Raw genomic sequence first — 23,423 nt, 5'->3', positions numbered from 1 at the left:
TAATTCTTTTTGTGTTTTAATCAGCTACCCCCAAATACTTAATTCATAAGCAGCTAGACAGAACCACCCTGTCTGGTCTAACAACTCCATTTCTAAAAGACAGAATACACTCATTTGCCCTTGGCAAAGCTTGTGAATGGATTATGAAAATTAGTTTCCATAGTTACATACACAAAGAGAAGGAACATGAAGATGGCAAAAACAGCAATCTTTACACGTATTGGTATACGTCCTTCTCTTGATCTCCCAGGTACTGCATGGCATTTGGTTTCAGGATCGTGTTTCACAGAGGGAGGATTCTCCTTTATTGCATTTCTTCTTCTTCTAGCACTAGAAACACAAGAAGCAATATTGCTGATCATACTTTTAAAAAGAGAAACATTGCCTAACACTTTTCAAATTAAGACATGTAGTCTCACATTAGATCAGCATCCTAGCCTAGAAAAACAGGAAACTAGAAGAATACTAAACTGCAGCACTATAATTCAGAATAACATTTTTGTATAGAACAGGTGCAGGAGTGGTACTGGGTGGGAACTTTGTATTCTGAATGGCAGGGGTTGGACAGCTTAATGCTGTTGAAAATTATCTGTCCTAACTTTTCTGGAAACCATTCAAGCTTTCTAGCAGCACATTTGTTAGGCCAATTGATGAACTACTAGTAAAGTCCCATCCCAACAAAGATATATCTTCCAAAGGCTTAGTCCATTGTTGCTTGTTTTCCCCTTCCCAGCAATCAATTGTTCCCTACCTCAGACTAACCTATTTAAGTATTGCACTCTTCCAATTCTACACAAACATTTCACCTTGTCAGATGAAATGATTCCCAACTCTCCTGTGAGTTCTCCCAATCCCTCCAAAAGCCTCTTTTTTTGGAGGGGAGGGGGAGGGAAGCCCCATAATGCAAGCAACAGTCCTTATGCAAGGTTTTGACTGACAGGGCTGGTTAGATGAATTCTGCCCTCTATCATTAAAATTAAGTGCTCTGAAAAGCAGAAAGTATTACCACCTGCTTGCACCACAAATAAACTAATTGTGAAGAAAAGCTGGAATAATTGTCTAGTTTAGGTGTTAGAACCAAGGTTTGTTCTTGGTTTACCACTTGAGGCTTGTCTGGGATAGAGAAACCACAAGCTAGGGTTTGGGTATAATGCTAAGCCAAATCATGGCTTAACAGCAGCAGCAAGACCAGGGGGAAAGTGCTGCAGTCCCCATCTTCACTCTGGGAATCCATGTTTGCTCATTTATGCTAAGCCATGGATCAGAGTGTTAAGCTACTGACCTCCCTTGAAACTAATATAACACACAATTGTTTTATATCTGCAGAGTAAGATTATTGACCTATGCAACCCAGTAAGCTCTAAATCAGGTGAGGAACTTCCAGCCCATGGGCCTCATCAGGTATTCCAGGAATCCTCATTTGGTTCACGAGGCTGTTTTGGCCAAGCCACATCCATCTACTCTACACTTCCCATCATATATGATAGCAGGCATGAGGAAGGTAAAGGCAGGGCTTGATGAAAGGGGCTTTGCATCCACAATCAACCAAGGCCCCCAGTGCAATGCTTCCCAAGTGATGATAATCAGCTGGTTATTGGTACTTGAAGAGTGCTGTGTAGGAGGGCTTTGCAGGTCCTGTGCTAAGTGCTTCCCAAACCCCTATAATCTCAACTGCCAAGCACAGGCCTTGAACAGATGCTTCTCAAGTGCCAACAATCAGCTGATTGTTGATGCCCGGGAAGGGACATATACCTTTTTCTCCTGGAAAAAAAACAGGTCATCTGACATCATAGTAATATCAAATAATTAATAGGTGGCGGGTTCTGTCCACCAGTCTAACTTGGCCCACAGGGGTTTGTGAAGGTAAAGACCTGGTCCAATGGCTTGATCCAGTTCTCTACCTCTGCTGTGCTGTAAATATTCACAAACTCAGTATGTTCAATGAATTTCTTTTCCACAACATATGGAAAGCCATAACAGAACTTCTTCAGTTTACTTCCAAGACTAGGAATTCTAAGGAACTGTTGATATCTCCGTGTGTGTGTGTGTGTGTGAGAGAGAGAGAGAGAGAGAGAGAGAGAGAGAGAGAGATCCTTTGTCAGGCAGTTTTTGAAGAGCTTTACCTTTGTCCTACAGTAACATTAACATCAGGATAGCCAAAGTCTTGGTGTGGTAGATCAGTTGTCTGCAAAAAGGAAAAAGGTTTGTTTCATAGGCATCCTAGCAGTTACCTCCTTTTGTGGTTATGGTGAAAGCTTGTAGTTGAATGGTACTGTCATGTAGGGATAATATTCTATTTTAGATCATATTATGTGAAAGTTCCCCACTATAAGGTTTGTGCTTTTATCAATCTGATTCTCTAAACATAGCCAAATATATCACCTCTCTCTCTTGTTCCCAATGGTTCCTGGCATAAGCCCTTTAAAAAAACAACAATTGTCTTCCTTTCTTATTAATTATAATCTTCTTAGAGACAAACTCAAATGTGTTAGTTCATCATGGATTGTCTGGACACAACTTTCCCTGAGTTCTATATGGGGAAGGTGAAACATTTGGCTTTCTTGGTTTGATGTGTTGAACCAGAGGCAATTTCCAGAGTGTCCAGGTTTCCAAATTCATTGTCCCACATATGTGCATCACTTTTGATTAATGAAACTGCTTGCTTCTAAGCAAGTATGAAACGGTAAACATATAGGCCAGCATAGGTGTAGCCATGATTTTCATTGGGGGGGAAAGGGCAGGACTTGGGGAGGCAGAACTGAAGTGATTTGTCAGTTAGTTATTTCTATTGTTTTACTTGATTGGGGGGGGCACCTGCCCTCCCCTGCCTACGTCCATGTTGGCCAGTTACATATTCTCTTTACCGGACCTAAAATGCTCAGACAAATCTGACATGAAGATCAGACACAGGAATTGCTTTTCTGAGGTTATAAATGCAACTATGGCCAGTTCTTGGTTTTAAGTCCTCCACAACCTAAATTATTCCTACCTTGAAAGCTGTCAGAGGGCATGTTACTTGCTAAGGGAAATCTGGAGGAGCAACTGACATGATCTGCTTAGTTCTACTCTGGGGACGTAGACTGACATTACTGTAAAACTAGCAGAGCTTGTGTGCTTCCTGCTGCACCTCTACAAAAGTTTTCAACCTGCCCAGCCTTAACTAGAAGTAAAATACATTTTAAAAAATCTGTTTAACAACAGGCAACATCTTAAGAAAAGGAATCCTTTTCATACTTTTTTAGAAGGCCATCTGACACATTGTGATCAAAACGCTTATGTGTCAATAAAGCGAAAAGGAAGTAAAGAAGTCAGATGAAAACCTGTGAAACATTTATGGCAGCCCAGGAGTTCAAATAAAAATGCTGGTTGCCTGTTGTTTACTCTGTCTTACACATAAACTGAATGTCCTAACAGTTTATAATAGCTTCTCAGAAATGTCACCCTTGAAGGTTAAATACATGTTCAAAAAAAGGTTCTGACTTTAAAAACGCAAGTCAAATTCTAGTTCATCCACAAATAAGCAATGCAATCATGGTTAGCTGGCATCTACAGCAAGAACAGATACCTAACATTTGACAACTTTGGTCTAGCAAATATATATCAAGTTTCAGTATCTGGGCAAAGAACAAGAGAATGAATATATATATATATATATATATATATATATGCTTTCGTAGATTTTCACGGGTACAGGAATGCAGGTTTTGGTGTCCTCGGGTGTCTTCCCGTGTAAAAGTTGGGGTGTCTAGGCGACGTTTCGACGAGGTCTCACTCGTCATCTTCAGGCTGGTGCTTTCGGCTTCTTGTTACTGGAACAGAGCAGGATCTCAGTGTTTGAGTTCCTATAAATACTGTTGAGGAGGTGTGGTGTATAGCCTCCAATGTTCTGGGCAGAGAGGAGGTTCCCAGGCTAGTGTGCCTTTTCTTCTTTTGTTCCTTAATTACTTGAGGGATATCTTGAGTGATTTCTTGAGTGATTTCCTGAATCCCACTTAGGTGGGTCATTAGGTGTGGATTAGTTGCTAAAGCCTTCGTGTCTTGAACTCTTGAACTTTGTGAAGAGTTTTTCTGAGAAGATGGCTGTACTGCACTTGGTTGTGCTCTGGCTTGGCTTCGTGTATAGGGGCGAGCTGTGGTTTTGTGGCCTGTGCCAGCCAGATCTGTGTAGGGATTGCAGGGGGGTGCTTCCAACTTAAATTCCACTCTAAAACCCCAGCTACCGAAAGGATCCTGAAACGAACTGAACTATCTCTAATCAGAAACGAACTACACAAGAAAAGATACCTACTAAACCAAACCAACAAAGATCTACTCACTCTTCACCTCAAACTCTGTAACAAAATCCACCCTGCACTCTGGGACAAATGCAAACAACTAGCCGTCTGGAGAGCTGAAACGGAGACCTCACACAAGACAGACACACACACCAACAAACTCCACAAACTAGAGAAACGCCAGAAGCCCAGCCACCCTCCACAACAACCCATGAAACAAACAGTACATAACATATCAGACAGGATCCTCACCTCAACTGAAACCAAAGTACTCTCCAAAGGTTTCAACTTTGCAGTCGCCCCGAGACGCATCCCCACGGAAAACATCATATGCGGAGTCGAAGCTAGCCTAACCAAAATCAATCCAGATGAAGCCAATAAAATCAGACTTGAAGTCACCAACATCCTCTGCTCCAGCAAACCACCCAGAAGCAATTTACACAAAGAAGAACAGAAAGCACTCACCAACCTGAGGAAAGACAACAACATAATCATTCTCCCAGCAGACAAAGGTAATGCCACTGTTGTGATGAACACATCAGACTACCAAACAAAACTATCAAATCTACTCCAAGACCCTACCTACCAACCTATAAAAACAGATCCCACCACCTATCTGGAAAAAACCACCAAATCCAAAATAAAAGCCTCTCCTATCAGTGAAGAAATCCAGCTAAGAATCATCCCCAGAGAAAAATCATCCAGATGCCCCAAACTCTACGGCCTCCCCAAGATACACAAAGAAGGAACACCACTCAGACCAATAGTCAGCTCCATAGGCTCACCTCTACAAAATCTCGCTAAATTTCTCGCCAAGCAACTTCAGCCCTATGCAGAATCCATCTCTTCACACGTTCCAAACTCCTTCCAGTTCATAGAAACAATAAAGAAGCAAAACCTACAACCCAATGACCTACTTGTGAGCTTCGATGTTGTATCTCTCTTCACACAAGTGCCCATTAATGAAGCCTTGTCTGCCATTCAAAACAAATACAATCCCCCCGAATACATCTTGGACCTGACCAACCACTGCCTAACCAACACGTACTTCATCCACAATGGACAAAGATACAAACAGATAGAAGGAGCACCTATGGGATCACCCCTCTCACCGGTCATCGCTAACCTGTACATGGAACACTTTGAAACCAATGCTTTAGACAAGTCAGAACACAAACCCAAACTTTGGCTCAGATATGTTGACGACACCTTTGTAATTTGGCCACACGGGAAGGAAAAACTGGATAGCTTCCTCACACATCTCAACAGCCTACACCCCAAAATACAATTCACTATGGAAATAGAAGCCAACAACCAACTTCCCTTCCTTGACGTCCTAATCTACAAAAAACCTGATGGCTCCCTAGGACACACTATCTACCGGAAAAAAACACACACCAACCGCTACTTACATGCACAATCACACCACCACCCTGCACAAATAAACTCCGTAGCCAAGACTCTCATCTCCAGAACCAAACGCCTGGCTGACGAAGACCACTTGACAACTGAGTTACAGAATCTCTCAAATGTGTTAATTGCCAATGGATACCAGCAAAACAGGGTTACGAAGCTAATCCAAAAAGAAACACCCCCCAAAAACCAAGACACAGAAGAAAACAATGGCATAGCCCTCCTTCCTTATATCAAGGGCACTACAGATAAAATTAGCAAAATCCTCCATAAACACAATATCAAAACAGCCTTTTGCACCAACCAAAAAATAGCCAATATCCTCAGAAACCCCAAGGATAAAATTCAGTTGGAAAACCAAGGGGTCTATGAAATACCCTGCAAAGTCTGCCCAGCCACGTACATTGGACAAACAAACAGACGAATAAATGCACGGATCGCAGAACACAAGAATGCCGTCAAAAAAGAAGAAAAAACTTCCTCTCTTTTCCAACACATGAAAGAAACAGGACACGAAATTAATTTTGCAGATTCCAAATTGCTCTTTAACATGGAACATCACCACAAGAGAATAATCATGGAAGCCATCGAGATAGAGAAACACCCTCACAACATGAACAAGCGTGACGACACATCCCGCTTGCCAGACATCTGGAAATTAGCCCTCCCCACAAAATCTGACACCAGATCCAGAGGCACACAGAACGCCATCACCAATCAACCACACCAGACCCAAACCCAGACCCTCTCCACAGATAAATTACAGACACCATCCAGTAGCCAAACCAGGGTGGCACCTCCGGATGCTGCACCCCCCTGCAATCCCTACACAGATCTGGCTGGCACAGGCCACAAAACCACAGCTCGCCCCTATACACGAAGCCAAGCCAGAGCACAACCAAGTGCAGTACAGCCATCTTCTCAGAAAAACTCTTCACAAAGTTCAAGAGTTCAAGACACGAAGGCTTTAGCAACTAATCCACACCTAATGACCCACCTAAGTGGGATTCAGGAAATCACTCAAGAAATCACTCAAGATATCCCTCAAGTAATTAAGGAACAAAAGAAGAAAAGGCACACTAGCCTGGGAACCTCCTCTCTGCCCAGAACATTGGAGGCTATACACCACACCTCCTCAACAGTATTTATAGGAACTCAAACACTGAGATCCTGCTCTGTTCCAGTAACAAGAAGCCGAAAGCACCAGCCTGAAGATGACGAGTGAGACCTCGTCGAAACGTCGCCTAGACACCCCAACTTTTACACGGGAAGACACCCGAGGACACCAAAACCTGCATTCCTGTACCCGTGAAAATCTACGAAAGCAAATATCTCACCTCTACGGGGAGGAAACCTTCCAGCTGACAAGAACCTACGAGAAACTAGAAATCCGAAGAGCCACCATCTTATGTGACCTCTTGTTCCTACGCAACTGCCGAGACAACAACTTAATTCCCACATGCTTCCAACTTAAATTCCACTCTAAAACCCCAGCTACCGAAAGGATCCTGAAACGAACTGAACTATCTCTAATCAGAAACGAACTACACAAGAAAAGATACCTACTAAACCAAACCAACAAAGATCTACTCACTCTTCACCTCAAACTCTGTAACAAAATCCACCCTGCACTCTGGGACAAATGCAAACAACTAGCCGTCTGGAGAGCTGAAACGGAGACCTCACACAAGACAGACACACACACCAACAAACTCCACAAACTAGAGAAACGCCAGAAGCCCAGCCACCCTCCACAACAACCCATGAAACAAACAGTACATAACATATCAGACAGGATCCTCACCTCAACTGAAACCAAAGTACTCTCCAAAGGTTTCAACTTTGCAGTCGCCCCGAGACGCATCCCCACGGAAAACATCATATGCGGAGTCGAAGCTAGCCTAACCAAAATCAATCCAGATGAAGCCAATAAAATCAGACTTGAAGTCACCAACATCCTCTGCTCCAGCAAACCACCCAGAAGCAATTTACACAAAGAAGAACAGAAAGCACTCACCAACCTGAGGAAAGACAACAACATAATCATTCTCCCAGCAGACAAAGGTAATGCCACTGTTGTGATGAACACATCAGACTACCAAACAAAACTATCAAATCTACTCCAAGACCCTACCTACCAACCTATAAAAACAGATCCCACCACCTATCTGGAAAAAACCACCAAATCCAAAATAAAAGCCTCTCCTATCAGTGAAGAAATCCAGCTAAGAATCATCCCCAGAGAAAAATCATCCAGATGCCCCAAACTCTACGGCCTCCCCAAGATACACAAAGAAGGAACACCACTCAGACCAATAGTCAGCTCCATAGGCTCACCTCTACAAAATCTCGCTAAATTTCTCGCCAAGCAACTTCAGCCCTATGCAGAATCCATCTCTTCACACGTTCCAAACTCCTTCCAGTTCATAGAAACAATAAAGAAGCAAAACCTACAACCCAATGACCTACTTGTGAGCTTCGATGTTGTATCTCTCTTCACACAAGTGCCCATTAATGAAGCCTTGTCTGCCATTCAAAACAAATACAATCCCCCCGAATACATCTTGGACCTGACCAACCACTGCCTAACCAACACGTACTTCATCCACAATGGACAAAGATACAAACAGATAGAAGGAGCACCTATGGGATCACCCCTCTCACCGGTCATCGCTAACCTGTACATGGAACACTTTGAAACCAATGCTTTAGACAAGTCAGAACACAAACCCAAACTTTGGCTCAGATATGTTGACGACACCTTTGTAATTTGGCCACACGGGAAGGAAAAACTGGATAGCTTCCTCACACATCTCAACAGCCTACACCCCAAAATACAATTCACTATGGAAATAGAAGCCAACAACCAACTTCCCTTCCTTGACGTCCTAATCTACAAAAAACCTGATGGCTCCCTAGGACACACTATCTACCGGAAAAAAACACACACCAACCGCTACTTACATGCACAATCACACCACCACCCTGCACAAATAAACTCCGTAGCCAAGACTCTCATCTCCAGAACCAAACGCCTGGCTGACGAAGACCACTTGACAACTGAGTTACAGAATCTCTCAAATGTGTTAATTGCCAATGGATACCAGCAAAACAGGGTTACGAAGCTAATCCAAAAAGAAACACCCCCCAAAAACCAAGACACAGAAGAAAACAATGGCATAGCCCTCCTTCCTTATATCAAGGGCACTACAGATAAAATTAGCAAAATCCTCCATAAACACAATATCAAAACAGCCTTTTGCACCAACCAAAAAATAGCCAATATCCTCAGAAACCCCAAGGATAAAATTCAGTTGGAAAACCAAGGGGTCTATGAAATACCCTGCAAAGTCTGCCCAGCCACGTACATTGGACAAACAAACAGACGAATAAATGCACGGATCGCAGAACACAAGAATGCCGTCAAAAAAGAAGAAAAAACTTCCTCTCTTTTCCAACACATGAAAGAAACAGGACACGAAATTAATTTTGCAGATTCCAAATTGCTCTTTAACATGGAACATCACCACAAGAGAATAATCATGGAAGCCATCGAGATAGAGAAACACCCTCACAACATGAACAAGCGTGACGACACATCCCGCTTGCCAGACATCTGGAAATTAGCCCTCCCCACAAAATCTGACACCAGATCCAGAGGCACACAGAACGCCATCACCAATCAACCACACCAGACCCAAACCCAGACCCTCTCCACAGATAAATTACAGACACCATCCAGTAGCCAAACCAGGGTGGCACCTCCGGATGCTGCACCCCCCTGCAATCCCTACACAGATCTGGCTGGCACAGGCCACAAAACCACAGCTCGCCCCTATACACGAAGCCAAGCCAGAGCACAACCAAGTGCAGTACAGCCATCTTCTCAGAAAAACTCTTCACAAAGTTCAAGAGTTCAAGACACGAAGGCTTTAGCAACTAATCCACACCTAATGACCCACCTAAGTGGGATTCAGGAAATCACTCAAGAAATCACTCAAGATATCCCTCAAGTAATTAAGGAACAAAAGAAGAAAAGGCACACTAGCCTGGGAACCTCCTCTCTGCCCAGAACATTGGAGGCTATACACCACACCTCCTCAACAGTATTTATAGGAACTCAAACACTGAGATCCTGCTCTGTTCCAGTAACAAGAAGCCGAAAGCACCAGCCTGAAGATGACGAGTGAGACCTCGTCGAAACGTCGCCTAGACACCCCAACTTTTACACGGGAAGACACCCGAGGACACCAAAACCTGCATATATATATATATATATATATATTCAGACTTATAGAGTGGTGTGCTGTTCACAAGTGATATTTTATGTCTTTGCTTCCAGAACTCTGCTTTCAAGAATGGCACATTTAGTGCCAGGTTTAACATTTGAGTGTGTTGTACCATCGCTGCAAAAATACCTTTTGTCTGTAATTCCTTTCAGGACTGCCAGGTTTCTTCCTTGGTCCTTGTGACCGATGCAGTGCCACTTTACCCTCTGGCAATATTTCCTGCAGCTGTTAATACACAAGATGACATTAATTAAAGATGTGTGGGCAAGAAGAAAAGGATGAAAGCTGGAAGCATTCATAGCAAAGATGATCTATCGTCTTTGGCAAAAGTTCAGGCATGTTACATAAACAGTATCATTCATTTGTAAATTGCAAGTCTGCTAAAAAAAATGTCTGCTTGCTACAATTCCTTTAGCAGCAGTCACTCCACGCTTTCACTCTGAGAGTTTTAAAAATGGAGAAACTGTTGATGTAAAAGAGACATTGCAACTCCAGCTTTATCATTAATTGCAGCCAACATGACAAATCTGGCCAAAATTTGAAAATTATTTTTTTCTTTAGGAAAATAAGAGAATCAGTTTCCCACCCCCACAGAGGATAACAAAAACTAATTTGGAAATAAAATAGTTAAGTCAAAGTAGCAATCCTTCAGAATTAGCATCCATGGAAAGTAAGTACTACAACAAAGAGTATTGCAGGATTATTATTTAAATCAATGTTCTTCTATCTTAAGTCTCCAGATATTGTTGGACTACAATTCCCATAATCCTCAGTCAATGGTCAGGGATGATCTGAGCTGTAGTCCAACATCATCTAGGGACCCAAGGTTGAAGAACTAAGTTAAATGACCCAGACAATGAAAGTTGCATCAGCCTGACTAAATCAAAGGGCTGCAACAGTAGCTACTTACTTCTGCCACTATTTTAGCTAAACTGTGTTCAACATCAGATGACAAGAGTTTTTTCTGACGTTCTGCCACATCTGCAGGTGATTTCTGAAGTAAAAAAGAAACCATAAAAACTATGACTGAAACTGAAGATAGAGAAGGTCCTATGATATTATGTGTGGGTGAGGATGGGCATACTGCTTTATAAACATGAAACTATGCAACCAGTTGGCTGCTCTACAGAGTTCTGAGATCAGAATGCTTAGTAAGTTTTTTGAATAAGAGGCAGGAATCAGTTTTGTGTTCTTCACCTAAACAGTGGTGGTAGTTATTGTGTTCTTTGTTGACTGGACATTTTCTACCATGACATTTCTTAAATGAAGTCTGATGCACAATAAGTGACCAGGGCAGGAGGAAAAGCAAATAAAAAGTAAAATACAAATCCTGATAAAAATTAACAGGCCAGAGACTGTAACTGAAAGGAAACTGAAAACAAATGAGCCCATAACTATGAAAAATGGCTAACAAAATTCACTAAGAAATAAACATTTCCACAATGCTGCTTCAGTGGACAAAAAAACACACCAAGAATGATAGTGTGTGTTTTGCCCTATGAGATAAGTGTAGTGGGAGGACTTTCCCCCTTGAGAGGAGGTATCAGTTTATAGACTTTTACTTTAGAGAGTTCTCAGCAGTATTTTGGACAGGTGAAAAACCAAAAGATGTGCTTGCACAGAGACCACAAAGAGCCAACTACTCTATACAATAGTAGGATTAAATAAAATTAATGCATAATTTTAAAGAGATGTTTTCCTACCCATAAATTACTAGCATGGGATATCTAGGTAACTCCTGAGTTAGCAAGCAGCCTTTTTTGGTTTTTTTAATAGCATCATAAACATCACAGAATATTGGGGTTGCCCCCTTTGGCCAATAAACTCTTCCAAAAGAGACTTAAAGGTTTGTGTTTCAACTGCTGCTCCTGCAGACAACCCAGCAGCTGACCTCAGGAGAAATCAAGTGAGGGAGTGAAGTATGGCTGGGCATTGTAACAGGTTACTCTTGAGTTTGTAAACTCTTTGTGAAAGAATAACAGGTTAGATAAGCATGTCTGAGGTGTGACTTGTATCTAGCAATCTCCCCCCCCCCCACATTGTTGGACCTGACCAGTGCTTAAGTGCAAGGTTGGCATCCCTAGGGGGTTTGGTGGGTTGCCAGAAAATCAATTTCTGCCATGATTGCTTCTCCAAAATTTATCTTCATTAGGCTAACAACCAAAAGTAGCCAATTTGATTATTAGAAGATCTATCATGGAACAATTCACTGCATGGATATGAATGCTGTTCCGTCCCATTTAAATATACCCGAAATTCATCTACATTCCCAGTTATAATTCCTCTGATGTGTATTTTCTGTCTGTAAATAAAGTTTACTTATATTACTTACTTATTACTTAACTATCTGTGAAATCTATTTTGCATCAGATTTCCTAGGGCTCTAGTGCATCAACAGAAGCCACAGAAGAACATTCTAGTTATGTGATTGGAGTAATTGCTTCACTTGTCAGGAGTCTGACACAAAGTACATCAGTTTATATTAGCTCACAATTTAGCTATAGCCATAAAATAGTCATGCCTTGGGTTACTTACATTTTCAGACCCAGAGGTATGTTCAGTTGTCACTGTGAGGCCATTTGTTTGGATGACTACTTCTGTGGTTTTTCCTAGGTGAGAATATTATTATTTTTTAGTAACTGTCACTGATTCATCTATGCCACATTATACAACACAATACTTTCAAAAATGGAGTTCCAAACTCAAGAGTTCTGAAGTAGCTGAATTTACTGTGCAGAATGCTAGGATATGGGATTTTACGAAAGTGATATGCTTTCCTGATCTATTCTCAGGTAGATTACTAGAACATCCTTCCCCGCACTCTACTATTCAAATAGGGAAAGCATTCCTTTGTTTCCCAAGCCATTGTACTTTCAGCAATCCTGTTTTCCCAATTTACAGAATCCAGGCACCTTGTGCCAGCCATATGCTCATGAAAGTAGTCTTCTGCACATGCATCCCTAACATGATGGGGAACTATGCATGCAAATAATGTGCATGGGTGAAACCTGAAAAGCACACACACAACTGAATCCCGAGAATGGTTCAAACACACACCAACCCTTCATGAGATTGCTCCAGAATGAGATCCCCACAACATGCTTACTTTAATTATGAATGTCATCATTTGAATTTACAACAAATCTGTTAGCCATAGGACTGTACTATATATTGGGGGTGGGGGCTCAAAGCATTTCATTTAGGGAATGATTACTATGTACTACCTTCTCCATCATTTTCAGAATTAACCTCACTGTTCAACTCAGTTGCTGTTCCTGGGCATTGCTTCATCAACTGCAGGAGCTTGTTCTCATAAATGGTCCTTGTAGAAGCTAAAAGAAACAGGCCAGAGCACAAATGTTTTTAGCAATAGCTTGCTGCATTTCAAAGTGTTATTAAATTGTTTGCATTGAACGGGAAATTTTACATACTCGGAATGGTTGATAATCATAGTTAGAGCTGGATGGAGCTTTAACAATGCAGGAAATCTAGAGCTGGGGGATTCCCAACAGATATATCCAGTATCTTTGCCCTCTCCAATGCAGTAGCTGTTGGCAGGGCAGAGACATTGCTCACCTAGTTTCCCAATACAGAGGCTGCTGCCAATTACCAAGGGAGTGATTGCAAGGACAAGGCACCATGGGCATAGCGGTGGAGCCATGTGCCCATGCTGACCTGCAGCAACCAAACATTCATTCTGTCAAAAAAGAAAAAAAAAGAAAAAAAAAAGAACCTCAAATCAATTGCATACACTCTCCCTGCTCAGAACTGGCTTGCCTCTAGCTGGGATTGACAACTATTTGCCTTAATCTGGAAATCACTCATCTGTTACTGCAAATTCAACTCCTCACTACATTAGACTCAACTGCCCTTTATATCAGTTTTAGTGATCACTCTTCTGAAGCATACGTAATATTGGTCCAGGGGTGATTCCATATGCACAGAGAAGCTCCCATAGCTCAGTGTCACTCAGAGCTGTAACATCAATTTCATTGGAGTCTTGTTCCACGGAGCCTTGTTCTGGAGAATCTTTTCCCTTGTTTTCTATGTGCACATCAACAGTAACCTTCTCCATATCTCCTAATGGTAGGGCCTATGAAAAGAACACAACACTGGTTAAGAATACTCTTTTTATTGCAGTATTTCCCCCCATTAATCACTTTTGAATCAGACAAGTAAACATGAATTAGCTTAAGTGCTGCATCTGGATTTGTGCCAGCTTTGGAATGATTTCTTATGGTCTTAAAAGAATGATGAGATGAACAGTATTGCAATGTTTATATGCATATTCATAAAAATGTAGAAACCAAATTAAGTATAAAGTGACATATCTCACTGACACCAACAAAAATGATTCTGCCAAAATTTCAGTTTAAGTGCTCCAAAAATGAAAGTATATATAACTAGAAAGAGTGTCAGGAATCATGATGAACCAATAAAAGTGACTGCCAGAATGATTGGATATATTTTGGGCAAAACTAGACTTTCAGCAGAGGAGGGATTACTGTCCCATGTCTAATACTCCTCTCCACATCTTGTGAAGCTCACCAAGTAACATGCTATAATTGTAGCCTGCCCTATAGAAGCAAAGAAACATTTCTTTCAACAGGACTGCAGTTATGCAAGATAAACTGTTTGTGCAAGGAGAAGGTGGGCAGAAATGGCACAGTGCAAAAAACTCATTGTCTTCCTGGCACTCTGCAAAAGAGAGCGCCAAAAGAGGCGGTGCACCTCCTATTGGAGAGGAAGGCACACTGCATGCCCTTGAAAACTCTTAAGTAAACTGGTTTTAGAATTACATCATCCCCCCATAGCAGTATGATCCGATTAGTAACAACACAGCTAAGTAGAAAAAAGAGATTCCAACCAGTAACTGCAGTAAAGCATTGCAAAGAACAAAACTGCTTTTCAGATTTACATATACATATTTTCCTGCTCTCAAGCCAATATTATCAGTTGCATCAATGTGCTGTTCCAGCTTGTTTTATGACCTTATTTCTATTGTAACCCAATTGAAAATACAGTAAATGATTAAAGGCATGAGTTTTTATTGTATAAGATCTATCAGTATATATTCTAAAATCCGCTCTCAGAATACATTTTGTCCTCAAAACTCTTATTATCCCCACATATAAATCATACCAACGGCTCCTCTAGACAACCTGTTTATTGAGCATTCCTCCTGATTTACTTGTACAAAGTTTAAAGGGAGAGCAGACTATTTCTGGTCTTTATTGCTTTTTATATTTTTACCAATCGGCTTTCATCGATTTTTACTGTGGTTACTGCAGTATTCTGCTTTTATGTCATACACTACCTTGTTATATTTTCTGTGAAACGGCAGTATATGTGTGTGTGTGTGTGTGTGTATATATATATATATATATATATATATAAATTGACCATTTGTTATTTGTTTGTGGAATGTTTACGCATCTTCCTGTCAATCATTCATTCTTGCCACACTCTGAATACCTTCCTAACCATAAGAAGTCCAGGTTAAAAAAATAAAGTGGATTTGTTGCACTAGCACAATGGAACACTTTTAACTACAGAAACCAGTATTCCCAGAATTATTTCTGCAAAACAGCAAGTCAGGAGGCACCCAGGAGGAATACCCTTCACATCTTTTAGGTGTTTCCAATTAAATCACCCCAAGAACTGGCACGAGCGTTTGGCACCCTTCGGAAGCCAGCAGATCACACGCACGCACACACACCAGGTCCCCATGCCTTTTTTTGGGTTGCGGCGGCTAGGAACACATTTTATGGGATGAAAAATTGGGGGAAGGATAGGACCAGCTCCAAGTCTGAGGAGGTCCTGAGCAATGTGGGTCAGGGTGTCCCACATGCAGCAGTGTCAGTGTCAGTCCATACAGCTGCATCGGGACACACTTTTAATTCCCCACAATTCCCCCAGAGTAATGCTAGATCACAGATGTTGTGAAAAATTAAAAGGGAGGCTGGATCCCAACCAGCTGATACAAACAGCTAGGTAAGCCTCCTGCCAGCTCCACCAAAGCACTTTTGCCCTGGAGTTTCTCAAATCTGGAGCCGACCCTGTCAGTCCCTAATTTTCCATTTCAAAAAAATATCTGAATGCCATGTTCTTTAAAATGTCTGTGAAAGTGAGGGGCTGGAAAGAGGATAAAATTTCAGATTCACCCTTCTCTTTTTCTGAGGGATATAGAAAATAGGACATCTGGGTTTTTAAAAATGAAAATGGCCACGTTTTCAATATTGTGAACAAACAGCAAGTAACAGAATGCAGTGTAAAAAGGGGTAGGGCCGGTGTGTGTTTTCTGGGGGTACACATTTTGTGAATCTTTGTACTTTTACTGTATTTGCACTGTACTTTTACTTTGTACTATTTACTGTATTTATTTCCCCCGATTTGAACTATAAATCGATTTTCTTGAGTCAAAATGAGAGTACCCCTAAACATTTTTTAAGGAAAAAAGCAATCCGTAGGGCCTCCCAAAAAGCATCTCCTGAACCTTGTTTTGCTCTATATTTACCTCATTTAATAACGCCCTATAAAAAAATCACAGTGCTCTGTGAGGTAGTTTCCCTAAACGGCTATTACTTTTCAAACTTGCCTCCTCCCTCCTTTGGAAAAGAAAAGGCAAATGAATCTGGATGGCCCCTCGGTCCTATTAGCTCGTCCTGGACGGTAGCAAACTGGGCCTCGCCCTTTCGCTTTCCCGCCTCACTATTCAGTCTCCTCGCTCTCACGAAGCTGTCGCGCTCCATTCGCCACATTCCACGCGGAACGCGACGCCCCTCCCACCCCCGCGCCTTTTAGGCCCGTTTTCACCCCCGTCTGGGTTCCTCGCCCTGCACTGCAAGCCCCGAGGGGGCGCCCCCCCTGCTCTTAAACGACCGGCGTAGAGAACGGAGTGTTTCTAAACATAAGGTATTTTTTAAACCTTCGACTCCGCTTGCTTACAACTTCATCGAAGGGGTAAAATATATCCCCTCCCGGGGACCCGTGACCCCGACGTGATTCGAACACGCAGCCTTCTGATCTGGAGTCAGACGCGCTACCGTTGCGCCACGAGGTCTTAGGAAGCTCTTCGAAAGCTCAGCTTGAAGAGTCTGCCGCCGCTCTTCGGCTTGCTTTTTTTTTTTCTTCCCCTCCCGCTTCCTCTTTGCGCATGCGCTCTGCTCTGTTTGGGGTTTTTTTAAAATACACACTCACCGAGGTGGGGGACCTTGCTTTTTCTGCATTCCTAGACTGGCTACCCTTTGCTAAAGGAAGTAAAGAAATTACATAGCCTTACTTATTTTCACTTCAAAACCCTACTCTAAGCCCCCCGCAGAAAGAGATGTCAAGGCAGCTAGTAGGAGGAGCAACAGCTTCGCGCCCTCCCGGGCCGTTTTGAAACCGCCGTTTTGAAGGACAGCCCCTATGTCTTTACCCAGGCAACCACCAGGCAGACCACGCCTCTTTATGGGCGGAACCTACGGGGGAAACAGACCCTGAGAAGGCAGTTACGCCGGAAGCTACCACCTTGTGGGGAACATACTTTTACTGGACAGGTCCACTAAAGGTCCTGCGGGCGGGGGGGGGAGCGAAGTGGCTGTCTTTGGGCAGGGAACGCGGTGCTTGCAGAGCGAGCTGTCGCTGTTGATAGGAAAATACAACAAAGAGCCTTGTGTCACTTTAAAAAGGTGTAGCTATTTTGTGGACCGAGTCTTCTGAGGCATGAGAAGTCCTCAGTTGGCAGACCAACACTTCTTACCTCTCTCATGAATGGTTAAAGTCCTTAATGCACAACAAGACTCTTTTATTTTGTTGTCGTCTCCATATTGACTTCACCTCTGTAATTTAATGAAGATGTAAACCGCGTACACTTTCACACACAACAGGTCGATAACATTGATGCCACGGAAGACTTGAGTCCACGTAACCCACACCAATAAATCTTACAGCTGCCACCTGCCAACTAAAGTCCAGTCGAAACCATGCATGTGGATGCCTGTAGGAGAGCCAGCATTTCACCAAATTACTGCTTTCCTAGAAATGTAATAGTCGTATAAATAGAAATATAAATAGCGGTATAGACTGTTTGCAGTCTAAGCACATTTAACTAGAACTCAAAAGGAAATAATTAGTTCAATGGGACTTACTCCCAAGTAAAAGCTAAAAGGTAAAGGTACCCCTGCCCATACGGGCCAGTCTTGACAGACTCTAGGGTTGTGCGCTCATCTCACTATAGGCCGGGAGCCAGAGCTGTCCGGAGACACTTCCGGGTCACGTGGCCAGCGTGACAAGCTGCATCTGGCGAGCCAGCGCAGCACACGGAACGCCGTTTATCTTCTCGCTGGTAAGCGGTCCCTATTTATCTACTTGCACCCGAGGGTGCTTTCGAACTGCTAGGTTGGCAGGCGCTGGGACCGAGCGACGGGAGCGGGGATTCGAACTGCTGACCTTTCGATCGGCAAGTCCTAGGCACTGAGGCTTTAACCCACAGCGCCACCCGCGTCCCCCAAATAAATCCCCTCCCGGGGACCCGTGACCCCGACGTGATTCGAACACGCAGCCTTCTGATCTGGAGTCAGACGCGCTACCGTTGCGCTACAGTGCTGTAATTCCTTGAAGACTGACCCCAAATTTAGTATGGTACAAGCTTCTTTGTGTACTGAGTCTGCTTCATCACCACTACCAAGTAAGTGTGCACAGGATTGTCACCACAGAAATCCTGTGCATATCTGAAACTGCATTCTAGGCAGCGATAGCACACACCAACCCATCCAAATCAATGTGCTTTTTAGCTCACCTAACAGGATCAGGTTGCTACTTGATAAAATAATTGATCAGATTGACTAAATCTGTATCAGTTTGCATGAGGCAATGGTTCTGAAAGGGGGGAAATAGTGTTTTAGTTTGTTTTTAAAGCCATTTGCATATTTCTCATCAGGCACTATTTCAAGATGGCTGTTGGCATCCCTCTGCCTCAAGACACAATGGAGTGTGCCTCCAGGGGTGAAGTCAAATTGCTGCAGTAGTAGCACCAAAGTGACCTCTCCAGGCCATAAGCCTGCACAGTGTGTATGGAGGTCCTGGGCTGCCCAGATGACAAGACCCTCCTCTCAGCTTCACTGATGTGGTCCAAATGGAAGCAGAGCAATATGTTTGGCACCAGGTTGGCTGCTGGAGTTGCCAGAAGAAGACCTACAAGGCACCATCAAACTGTCTTAGGAACTCCACTCTGGATTTTTGTAGGGTTTACTCCTTTGCCTCCCCCCCAAGGTATCCTGTAAGGCAGCAGAGATCTAGGATCAGAGTTTTCCTTCTCCTAGATGGACTCCCTTTCCAGGTTGATGAGCCCCATCTGCCCCTCCCTTCTACAGCACGTGCAGAAACCACCGTCTTGACCATTGGACTTACTATTGGTCTCATCCATCAGTCTGCCAGAACCTGTCTTCACATGCTGGGAAAATCCCTAACTCACTGATGGTTTGAGACCCATCAGCTACTCTCACCTGGTTTAGCTGGCCAGTTGAAGCTGTTCCTGGGGTGTGGCTGCTGTCAAATGCTGACAGCTTCCAGGAGCCACAGATGAGAGCTGAGTGCAGGGTGGGGACCAAAGATGGAGAAACTACCCCAGAAGGAGCACAACATGTCCCCCAACAGTAGAGGTACTCCTGTCCTAACACCCCATACAGCCCATTTGAAGACGGTGGATCTTTAGTAAAGAGAATACTTCTAAGATGGTTCTGTATGAAATTTATACTTAATTTTTTTGCACTGAAAATCTCCAAAATCATTAACTTTTCCCCAGATGTTGTCTGCGTAAACAGGGATGCTTGTGCAATTAGTTTTAAAAGCTTAATTTAACGGCTTCATCAATAAGGTTGCAACCCAAGGGTTAAGTGACAATTTTCCCTTCTATCCTTTCTTCCTCATCAGGGATCTCTGTAAATGATGTTTATGACACCATTCATTGCTTTCACTTATATCCAAAAAACCTGGCCTATCTTCAGCCTACTGTGGATCTTAGACTCCTGTTGTGGCGAAGTGCCCTCGTGGAAGGAATTAAGTTTCCAAAGTGCTGCTTTGCTAGCTGCTGTGTTCTCTGAAAAAAAAGCTGAGGGAAAGCCCTGCAGATGGCACTGTCTGATCTTTTTCCTTACTGCCTTATTCTCAGCTCATATAGCTCCAGGCAGTACAGAATGCAAAAATCATGTAGTTCACATAGCTGCATCAAAACTGTCAAAATAGTTATTTTTAAACTGAGGGCAGCCTGCTGCTGCTGGCTGCCATAAAATTAAATGTGCAGACCTCTGACCAAAGAGACATTGGTGTTTTGGGGAAAAGATATATGAAAACTAACCTATAGGCAAAGGGACCCCTGACCAATTAAGTTGCGGACGACTCAGGTTGCTGCGCTCATCTCGTTTTACTGGCTGAGGGAGCCGGTGTTTGTCCACAGACAGCTTCTGGATCAGCATGATTAAGCCGCTTCTGGCGAACGAGAACAGTTCATGGAAACACCCTTTACCTTCCCCCCCGGAGTGGTACCTATTTATCTACTTGCACTTGACGTGCTTTTAAACTGCTAGATTGGCAGGAGCTGGGACCGAGCAATGGGCCTGTTGCAGGGATTTGAACCGCCGACCTTCTGATCGGCAAGCCTAAGCCTCAGTGGTTTAGACCACAGCGCCACCCGCATCCCTAAATACCTATAAAGAGGTACAAACCAACAAATGCTTACATGGAAATGCCATTGAAATAATAGCTTTCACTGACTCCATTTCAGGTTAATTTTTTTCTTATCTAACCTGCTATTTATCAAGCTTTGGCATCAATCACTTCTTTCTAACTGTTTTGTGAAATAAAAGACAGGTTCCAGAGTCATGTTTTTTTGTGCACTCAGGGCAAAGGCCAAGCAGAGGGGGACCCAGGAAGGCCATTTTGCCAAGGCATTAAATTTAGACACTTATTGATTTAGGGTGGGGACCTCACACAGTTGTTTGTTTTTTGGCATTAGATAAGTTTCACAACTTGTATTTATGTGCATCAGACATCCCCCCCAAAAGTGGCGCACTCTGTCCAATTAGGGCTGCAAATTTAAGCAAATTAAATGTAATTTTGTTGTTGTTAACTGATACAGATTTTGTCCTGTTAAAGAGTTTAAAAAGCTCACAAATATTCGTAAAAATACATCGGTTCTGATGGCACAAAATTGGACCTTGATGAACATGTCTTCTGAGATCTGCTGTTTATATAAGCAAAACCAGTTTTTGGTGTCTAATTGTTTTCACATGTCATCTTTTTTATTGTTCTTATCACTAGCATCCTCAACAGCTGGAAGCGGCCTGAACCTGTCAGGACTTCTGAAAGAGTCTGCTCAGGGCCCTAATCTCAGTTGCCCCATGCGGACCTCATCTTCTTAACGCTATTATGTGCCCATTCTCTGAATTGTTTGCTTTTTAAATACTTCTTTAGCACTTTTACCAGCACTTTTTTTTTTGGTTAAAATGTACTTTCAGATCAGCAGCTGCTGTCCCTATGGAAGCTGATTTCTGGAAGAGCCCCTATTGAAGTTTTACCTTAGGATATCTCTAAATGCCTTGTATCTTATAATAAATGGGGTTTTTTAACATGTTTGTTGAAGTTTCCGGTATAATTTATTCAACTTTTAATGACGCACATACAATAGTCAGGGGTAGGCAAAAAGTTGACCCATATCTACCAGGTCCTTAGCAAAGATATCTGACTCCCATAACTTCAGCTTTCCTCCTGAAATTAGGCTACTGAAACAAAAACAAAACAAAAAACAAAAAAAGCATAGATGAGGGGGGGGAAACCAAGAATGGATTTTTGTGTGAAAGGACTTTTATTTCAGTTCCGACACTGAAAAATATTCTGGGATGGGTTATTCCTAGAGGTGCCCTCTTTGTTAGTTCTAAGTATATGTCTGTTCCTCTTTCTAAGCCAATATTTTGCACTTCACTCCAGCTCTTGAGTTCTAGGGAAAAAGCATGTTTGAAGTCTGCCCACCACTGCAATAGATAATAAAGTTTGTCTTGACATTTTATATCCCAGGAAAAGGCTTTGTGAAGCATGTACTTGTTTTGATACAGACTGCTGCTACTTTGTTCTTTATATCTTACCTAAGGAATCTAATAATTCTAATAATCTAAAAATTCACAGGAATATATTTTACCATTAAAGCAGAGAAAGGGATTTGAGTGTAAAAGGCTTTGTGGTTCTTTTACACTTCATCTTTAGGGTGGTTCACACATTTATTTTTCATTTTGGATTAGATTACCAGATTTGGAGCTCTCCACATCAAATAAGGCTTAAATCTGAGGTTTATTGATCTCTTATAGAGTTTCAAGTGACCTTCCTGGATTTTGGATATAGGCTACATATAGATGATAGTGTTTCATATGTCCTTTTCTCATACTAGGGTTGCTCTCTTTGGGAAATAACAAAAAAGACAAGTGATCTTGAAATATTATAAAAGGCTGGTTTCTTTTTATTTGGATTGGGGTTTGGTTTTTTTAAAAAAGGAGGCTCTCTGTATTCTTTTTGCTGCTTTAATCTGATTTATGTTGGTTATCTTTCTGTTGATTTGTTATTGTATTTGTATTGTTTTAATACATTCAGGTATGTCTTATGAAGGCCTGGACCTTGAAAATAAAGTTATACATATATACAGATATATATATATATATCACAAACCACCATGTTTAAATAAATCCTTCAAGTCTATTTAAAACTGGTGACAACTTTTGCAGTTTTATTTTTAGAACCTGGAATATCTAAGGCAATAAAAGGTATTAGGGAACACACCCATCTTACTAAAGAACCATTTATCCAGTAGATTAAATGCTGGAATTAGACCTGTGAGGGTAGCCAAGGTTATCTGTGACTACAACATTTTCGTCTTTTGGATGCTTCTTCAGTCTTCATCTCAAGATCTCCCTGAGCAATAGCTGTCTTAGGACCAACCAAAATGTCACAAAATTCTAACAAATTTGTGAGTTCCCCAGAACTCAAATGTCTTACACAACATACGAGGAGAATGGATAAGGGGGGTCCTCATGGCTCTGACACCTGGGAGAGGCCAGTCACTCTGCAATCTCCATTTTGGAACTGAATCTGTAAGCTGACCTGGTTACAACACCCAGGCTAGTTTTTGTACTTCCCCCTCCCCTCCCCCATACTTTGTGTAGCATCTTGCCTGATAGACTTCTGTAGAAGTGGAAATCTTGTCATGATTTGGTGACATATTAGTTGGTTCTAGTAAAAAGCATTGCCAATGGAACAGACCAGAGACAAGAGTGGGCACATCAGCAAATGAGAATTTATTATGTTTGTATGGATGCGGGTGGTGCTGTGGGTTAAACCACAGAGCATAGGGCTTGCCAATCAGAAGGTCGGCAGTTCGAATCACCATGACGGGGTGAGCTCCCTGCTCCTGCCAACCTAG

General features: G+C 42.3%; 1 protein-coding gene across 1 annotated transcript; it reads right to left on the bottom strand.

Moving 5' to 3' along the window:
* Positions 1-17,155, bottom strand: LEMD1 (LEM domain containing 1). The gene is given in 9 exon segments (XM_083444646.1): positions 1-330; positions 2,124-2,185; positions 10,106-10,201; positions 10,887-10,970; positions 12,512-12,585; positions 13,201-13,308; positions 13,886-14,069; positions 17,023-17,103; positions 17,105-17,155. Coding segments are annotated over 9 exon segments (939 nt in total). The 5' UTR covers positions 17,135-17,155; the 3' UTR covers positions 1-110.
* Positions 17,156-23,423: the final 6,268 nt, after the last annotated feature.

Source organism: Podarcis tiliguerta (genome assembly GCF_965153285.1).
Source record: "Podarcis tiliguerta genome assembly, chromosome: 6".
NCBI lineage: Eukaryota > Metazoa > Chordata > Lepidosauria > Squamata > Lacertidae > Podarcis > Podarcis tiliguerta.
This window is presented reverse-complemented; position numbering and strand designations above follow the sequence as displayed.